Source organism: Candoia aspera, chromosome 2 (assembly GCF_035149785.1).
Source record: "Candoia aspera isolate rCanAsp1 chromosome 2, rCanAsp1.hap2, whole genome shotgun sequence".
NCBI lineage: Eukaryota > Metazoa > Chordata > Lepidosauria > Squamata > Boidae > Candoia > Candoia aspera.
The window spans coordinates 232,531,406-232,539,445 of record NC_086154.1 but is presented as its reverse complement, the minus strand read 5'-3'; the positions used below and the strand labels follow the sequence as shown (position 1 = coordinate 232,539,445).

The 8,040-nt window shown below is 50.4% G+C and overlaps 1 protein-coding gene across 1 annotated transcript; it reads left to right on the top strand.

The window, feature by feature from the left end:
* The first annotated feature begins 4,389 nt into the window (after window positions 1-4,389).
* Window positions 4,390-6,230, top strand: FOXD1 (forkhead box D1). The gene has a single exon (XM_063296737.1). The coding sequence runs from the start codon at window positions 4,390-4,392 to the stop codon at window positions 5,638-5,640; it is 1,251 nt and encodes a 416-aa protein (XP_063152807.1). The 3' UTR covers window positions 5,641-6,230.
* The last annotated feature ends 1,810 nt before the right edge of the window (window positions 6,231-8,040 follow it).

Here is an 8,040-nt window from a genome sequence, read left to right as displayed (position 1 = left end):
CGCTTCGGCGACTCACGGGGCGCCAAGGAAGTGGAAGCCGAGCAGGCAGCCACCTCGGCGGCCTTCCCCAACCTGGCGCCCTCCAGGAAAGGTGGACTGCAGCCTGCACTATGCCCAGCCAGCACAGCCGTTCGACCGGTCCGGTTGAAGAAGGCTGCTGCCCGAAAATTGGCGGGGACGGGCACGGCACCTCCACAGCTACGTTTTCTCCGCTAGGCCGCGGGTGAGAGTGCCCTTTTTCGGCGTGGAGCTTCTGACGAGCGCGGCCGCCGTTCATCGCGGAGTGGGGGGGCCTTCCTCCCCTTTGCCGCGTGGGGGACGCAACTCGCGAGTTTCCGCTCGTCCCGCAGGGCGATTCGCAGCTGCCCGGAGGAAAGGGCACCGGCAACTCTCCCGGATCTGGCGATAGCCGACTTGGGCAACTGTTTCAGGTCTGACCTAAACAGTCCATTCTCCCTTCTTTGGGCCGGCGGCAGCCGGGGAAGTTCGGTCGTGGCTCCCCGTGGGCGCTTCTTCCCTCTGACTACCGCGGTCTTGGCTTGGCGAAAGGCGGCAGCCTGGTCAGAGATTGTCCGGTGTTCTTACACGCTAATCAGTCCAACTCACTCAACCTGAATCAGTCGCTGCTGCCGCGGGTTAATAGACCCTTTCTTTCCACAGGTCTGGAGGAGCTTAAATGATGGAAATCTTCTTTTAGGACCAGAGCCCCAACGCATAAGCTCCCCCAACCGCCGCAGAGAGGGATGAAAACAGACTGAAACGGGAATGTTGGAGGGGCGTATATAACCTGTAACGAATCCAGCCTCCGGGCGTGTCACTGGATCTCCGTTTCTCTCGTTACTGAGTATAGCCGGCGGCTATTTACATTTCTGGTCCTTTCCAAGAGTCCACGTCGGAGCAGGTCTCACTACTCGAAATTAACAGGTCTGATACCTCCAGTCCGCCTATCCTTCCCCCCTCCCTAATTTCTCGGGTTAAATCCCACTGATGTCCGTGAAAGTGTTTAACTCTGCTCCCGTCTCTCAGCCTGAAATAACAGAGTGGTGACACCTTAAGGACGAGCACATTTATTTTGGCATAAGATTTCCATGCATCTGATGAAGTGGTTCACCTAAGCCACTTAGCTTTACTAAATGTTTTACTAAATGCCATTATCCCTCTGGAAATTTCCCCCATTTAGACTTATTCTTTGGTTTAAAAAAAGTTATATACAATTCTTTGGAAGACTTATTTCTGGGGAAATATGTCCAAATTCAAACATCTCTCTTGTACCTCAATTCCAACTGAAATATTCTGAAATATAAGGAAACTGAAATAGATAATTAAAACAGTGTATATAATAATACACTTTGGTATTATCAGAAAATTTCAACAACTGTAAATAAGCAATAAATCAACTTAGTTCTCTGACTCCTAACAAATCATTCCAAATCATTATTCATTGGTAAGATTTGTGGTAGTAGTTTTGGTTCCTGGGAGAATAGAAATATTTGGTTCAAATATTTAGTGACAGAACTTGCTAACTATGGAGGGAACTTGCCTGGCAAGGTGAGGCTTCCCCACTGACTTTTAACAAGAGTTCTTGTTTTTTGTTGTTTAGCCCAACCTTAAAGCTTGGCTACAAAAAGAAGTTCGCAGAAGTGTACTTGAACAATCTAGGAATACATTGAACTAAATGAGAGTTCCTTTAGGCTGTAATTTCTTATACATTTATTTGGAAGTAAATCCCATGAAAGTAAATTTGCTTGACTTTGAACAGAAAGGTACAGAAGCATTATTAATCTATAAGTTGCCTTATTTCTAGGCATATTAACGGGTATAATTAATTAATATAATTACTATATGTCAAGTCCTGTAGCTGTGAACCAGTTTGTGGATTTTTATATACCAGTTGGATTAAAATGAGTTAAATAAATTATAAAATATATTATTAAAATATATTATTAGAAAGAACTGGAATCCTCTTTTTAATAATATATTTAAGATCAAGGCCTAATGGTCACACTTTGCTTAATTCTGAAATCCTTGATTATACTTTAAGGAGCAGGGCAATTACATGGGAAGGAATCCAATGAGTATAATTTCATCAGGGAAATTATTTATTTAGAAAACTATCAGAGAAAATGGGTAATTTCTTTAAAATGGCAATGTGACAGATAGATGATTTCTCTAAACAATCACCCAACCTGGAATGCTGCTTACTTTTATGTAATGGCCTGTATTTAAATGATTTCATAGGTGTATGAGTACATAAACAGGAGGAGTGAGAAAGAGACATTTTAAAGCAAATAAATAAATAAATATTCCAAACAAATTTGTTCTGGATCTGGATGGGGTATACTTAATTTCTCTCTCTCTCTTTCTCTCTCCACACACACACATACAATAACAACGAACAAAATAGAAATAAATGTTTTGGCTTCCTCCTCCTTTGTTAGCTCCTTCTCTCTCTCTTTTTCTCTTTCCACACACACACACACACACACACATAGACAAACACACAAAAGGGCGCGTGTGCGCGCGCTTCTACATGTTCCAATTTTAATTCACTGCCTAAATAATCCGGGTTTTTTTTTTTTAAGTATGCCCATTTGATAAACTACCTATTCACGGAGAGAGCGAGAAGCAAGCCAGCCTCCTTGCCCCCAGGCCCAACGAAAGGGCGTTATCACAATGCGGGTCAGGGAAGAGGTAGGGGCGATCGGCAAGTAGGTCGCTCCGCCTGGCGGCGCGTTGGCGACAGCATCCGAGAAGCTCCGGCCGGCTCCTTCCTTCCAGACCTCCTGGCTGTGTGCCTTCAAGTGCAGAGGAAGCGTGAAGGAGAGCGACGGTGCTCTCTTACCTGGGGATAAACCTCTCTCTAAAATTTACTTCTGAGGAGACGCGTACCGCGCCGTTTCAGTCGGAAATCCATAGCTCATTCTTTCAGCAAATTTATTTCCAATTGAAGGGTTGCGGGGGGGGGGGGTTGGGGGGGGCGGGGAAAGGGAGGAATAAAGAGAAAAAACAGTCGAAAGACTTTAGAAGTTGGTTCCTCTCCACCCAGATCCTCATTATCAAATCGTTTTTTAAAAAAAAAAATCCCACCGGATTCAGGCATATTCTACTTTTCAATCATTTCGCCGTTCGGTAAACGGTTTCCCGTTTTGATCTCGCTGATGCGGGAAAGGTTCCGCTTATCCTCCCCGCCCTCCAGCAAGGGAGCCGGGCTTCACGATCCGGCTCCCCGGGCGGGATCGTGTCCTCGGGAGGCTCGAGCAGGGACAGTCCTGGAAAAAAGGTCTAGGCTGGAGAGAAGAGTTGCGCCTCAAGAGCCCCCAGACTGCTACGCCCTACGATCGAAGCACGCCCCGTTGAGCACAATGGGACGAGCTCCCGGTTGACAAACCTCAGGATTAGAGTTCACTAAGTCGCGCTGGGTTTCCAACCGCCACTCCGGCTTCTGCAAAGCCCCGATCCCCTTTCATCTGTCTGCTTCCCAGCGCACAAAGTATTGGCGTGGATTTCCTCGACTCCCCCGTCCCCCAAATCGCGTGACCCCCACCCCCGCCCCCGCTCCTCCTTGGCGCGGTTCTGTGCGGCAAAGTGCGCTGGCGACTTTCTCACACTTTGAGACTCGCCGGTGGCAACGCTGGAGTTCGGTTCTCTGTTTTTATTCCGAAGGACTTTCTCTGGCTCTCTCCAGTTTAAGAGGAAAAAATAACAATTGCTCTCTCCAGTCCAGGGGGGAGGGGAAAGCCGAAGGAAAGTCTGAGGTGGGGAGGCAGCCCGGCCACAACCCAGCGGCAGTGCAGCCCGGTTGGCAGGGGGGCAGAGGAAGGGGGGCTCCCGCGGCCGCCCTCCCCCCACGAGGCTCCTCAGTGGGGCTTTTTAAGGCCCGGAATGGGGCTCCGGTTTTGCCGCCTGGGCTTTTCTCTCCCGCTTGGATCGCGCTTCCCGCGGCCCCCCTCCCGGCCGCTCTTTTTCAGGAATCTTTTCCCGGTTGTGGCGCTGACGTTTGGAGCCATGTGACTCTCCGCGCCGCTCAGCTCCCCGCCCCGCCCGCCGGCGGGAGGAGAAAAGACCATCCCCTTTGGGCACGGCCTCAGCCTGGCCAAGCTCCTCCGCGGGCTCCGCTGCTTCTGCCAGACTCCCCGCGCTTGCTTCCCCCGCAGGGTTCGTTCCTAACGGATAGGAGCGGCGAAAGGGCGCACACTCCCAGCTCGCCCGCCCGCCCGAGAAGCCAGCCCGGCAGCCCGGCAGCCCGGCAAGCCAACCCTGGCTGGCTGAGGGGCGCCGGGCCCAACCCGCGCGCGGCTGGCCGGGCGTCCCTGGCCGGGACCGACACCTCCCGCGGCAGCTGCCCCGCCGCCTCCCACCCGCTGCGCCTATGCCCGGCTGCGCCAAGCGATGACTCTGAGCGCGGAGATGTCCGCTGCCGCCTCCGCCTTGGCCGAAGAGACAGACATCGACGTGGTCGGGGAGGGCGAGGACGAGGGGGGCGGCGACGAGGACGAGGACGACGAGGAGGAGCCCCCTTCCCGGCGGCCGTACGACGAGGAGGAGGACGGCGAGGAGGACGAGGCCATCTCGCTGCCCAGGTCCCCGGGGGCGCGCGCTACGGCAGGGTCCCCCGGCTCCGGCTCGCCCTCCTCGCCCTCCTCGTCGTCCTCCGGCTCCTCCTCGCAGCCGGGCCCCTTCAGGGCGACGGGCGGCGGCAAGAGCAGCCTGGTGAAGCCGCCTTACTCATACATCGCGCTCATCACCATGGCCATCCTGCAGAGCCCCAAGAAGCGGCTGACGCTGAGCGAGATCTGCGAGTTCATCAGCGGCCGCTTCCCCTACTACCGCGAGAAGTTCCCGGCCTGGCAGAACTCCATCCGCCACAACCTGTCGCTCAACGACTGCTTCGTCAAGATCCCCCGCGAGCCGGGCAACCCGGGCAAGGGCAACTACTGGACGCTGGACCCGGAGTCCGCCGACATGTTCGACAACGGCAGCTTCCTGCGCCGCAGGAAGCGCTTCAAGAGGCAGCCGCTGCCGGCGTCCGACCTGCTCTTGCGCGGGCTCGAACCCGCCGCCGCCGCCTTTCTTCATGCGCCGCCGCCGGCCGCCCAGCCGCCGCCGGCCGCGCACCCCGGCCAGCCCCCCGCGTACGCCTACGGGCCTTACAGCTGCGGCTACGGCCTCCACCTCCAGCCCTACCCCGCGCCCTCGACGCTCTTCGCCTTCCAGCCCCAGGAGAGACGGCCGCCGGCGCCGGGCCCCGTCCTGCCTGCTGCCCCGCCTTCCCTCCTGCCGGCGGCGGCGGCGGGGCCGGAGCTGGCCCGGACTACCAGCTTCAGCTACCCGGCCCAGCTGGGCTCGTCGCTGGCCGCCTCTTTGCATGCGGCCGCCACCAAGGCCACTCCGGCCTTGGCGCGCTCCCCGTTCTCCATTGAGAGCATCATCGGGGGCAGCCTCAGTCACGGGCCGGGGAACCGCTGCGGCTCCCAGGCCGCGGGGCTGCCGGTCCTGGCACGAACCTTGATGGCGTCGCCGTCGCCTTCGCCCTCGCTACCCTCTCCCGCCGCCGCCGCCGCCGCCGCTCTGGGAACTCTGCCCCACGGGGCGGCCTTGGCCAGCGTCGAAAGCTGCGCGGCCAGGATTTCCAATTGCTAGCAGCCTGGGCCAGGCTTGGCTCCCTTCGGCTTTGGAGAGCAGCGACGCGGAGAGACCTTTCCGGACAGATCGACTCGCTGGTTGGTTTCTCTGTCCCCTTTCCCTCGCTTGTGTCTGGCCTTCCGGTTTGCTGCTTTTTACGTACCTCTATTTATGCAAAGCCATTTCTAGATGCTGCAGCGGACAGATGGCAGAAAAAGACACCATCCTGTTTTCCCTTTAAAATATCTTATTTTTTTAAAAAGTTATCTTTGCTTTCCGTTGTGGAACTCGCTGGGTTCCCCCAGGAAGGAAGGAAGGAGGGGGGAGATGGGAATCCACCAAAAATGTTGAGGGAGTCGTCATTTGCAGCTGATTTTTTTCGTACTTTTTATGCACGGAAAGATCAAAATGTTTACATAGAAGAGATAGTCATTATCGTTTTAACCTGGGGTATGTGTGAATGGAAGGCTTTTTGTCTTTTCATTTTGTATTTTATATATATTCATTATCAGGATTATTGTTAAGGGGACTGACAAGTATTATTGTACCCTTCCAATTTTTTAAAAAACCTTTTTTTTTACATATTTCCGGAAATAAAGCAAATGATTTTCAAGAAAATATATCCCACTATTGGCTTTAGGGCTTCCGGTCTTTAGTGTTCTGCCCTGTGAAAAATTTATCTGCAGTTCTAATTTTATCAGTAGTTAGGCAGATGAATAAAAATAGCAATAACAACAAAAATAATAGTGGCCAATGCTTTCTCAGAGGAGGGATGATCCCCAAGTTTTAACCGCAATCTAATCCAGATGAAAGATCACTGACTCCTATAATATTTCATGAGATTAGCGACTTTGATACACAGTTGTACATTCTCCCTTTTCCTACAGCAGGTCTTCAGTAATCCCAAAGGGTCATAGTTGAAATCAGTGGCAGAACCAACAGGCTTATGCTGAAGACTGAATGTAGCTACCTCATGCCTGGACCTACCCTGGTAGAAACCATTACAGCGCAGCAGACACTGAATAATATTTTTGAGTTTTTCCTAAACAAATAACTCAAATGAGGGTAAGGAATAACTAAAGAAAACAAGGAGCTCTTTTAGTGATGGATAAAGTCTGGGGGCTGTAAGCTATAATCTTCTCTGAGGACAATGTTGTGTATTTGAAGCAAATGAATGTGAATTCTTTCAAGGATTTCAGAGTAGAATGAACTTGGCAAGCTAATCGTATCTGCCTATGCCCCCCCCCCCCAATCTGTGTGATAGATTATAGATGAGGGGCACCCATTTATGTGTTTAGCATTTTAAAAACACAAATAATGCAGTGATCTGTCTATCTTCCCAGGAGTCACACATGAATTTAAGCATGAATGCATAATCAAATTAGAAAAAAAAATTCAGTTAAATAGAGTTGCCTTAATGTGCAGGCAAGTATTCAACACTTTCTATATTGGTTTTAAATCTATGGAGACTGGAAGATACTTTGAGCTGATCTGGCACTTTTAAAGCTGCTGAACTTTTAAAACAGCAGAAAGTTTTCTTAAAACTTGGTGTTTGTAATTATAGGCTGTAGTAACTGGTCTGACATATTAATTTTTGAAATAATTTTCAGTTCAGACAAAAGGAACTATTTTCCCTAAATAGTGTGTACAAACACACACACACACCCCTTCTATAACATTTTGGGTTTTCCTAAAAATATTAAATGTAGGACAGAAATTTCAAGGAAAGCTAAAACCATATTACTAGTTATGTGACTATTCTTAGTTTGTAAGACATCTTCGAATACTGTTCCATTCTAAAATATAAAGGAGCAGCATATTCCTTTGAAGAAAACTTGTTATATAAATATGTGCTTCATGTGTTTTTTTTCCAGAAAAAAAAATACATCATAGAGAGTTGCAATGACTGTTCAGAGTTTAATAGCCAGGCATGTGGGAACAGCTGAAACACTTTGTATTATCTCACCAAGAATTTGATTGCACTGTAGAACGCAGGTGCTTAGCGGAAAACAGGAAGCTCGCACCTCTCTCCCGAAACGCACTCACCAGAGGTGTAACATCAGGACCTTGATACCTCTGACTTTTAGATATGTGTGTTCAAAAAGACTCACCTGTGGAACCTGGGATCTGGCTGCCTAGCTTGGAACTACTTTCCCCAAACATTTTCTCAGCCCCTAAAATACTTACCAAGGTTTTTTGTTATGTGTTAATTTGTTGCTCCAAGTTAACGTTTCAGTTGAAAGCAATGCAATTTATTTGTAGAAAAGCCGTGGTGGATGCTGTTAAGGTCCTGGCAACTCAATCTGCATTAATATGGTGTGGATTTCCTAAGGGTACAGAATGCAGAAATGTTCTGATTTCCCGTCTCTGGCAGCAATTAACTGATCTCTGTATAAAAGAACACCAGACTCTCCCCTC

What these genes read in the sequence shown, in the direction of transcription:
- FOXD1 (XM_063296737.1), top strand. Translation starts at nt 4,390, where the DNA reads ATGACTCTGAGCGCGGAGATGTCCGCTGCCGCCTCCGCCTTGGCCGAA.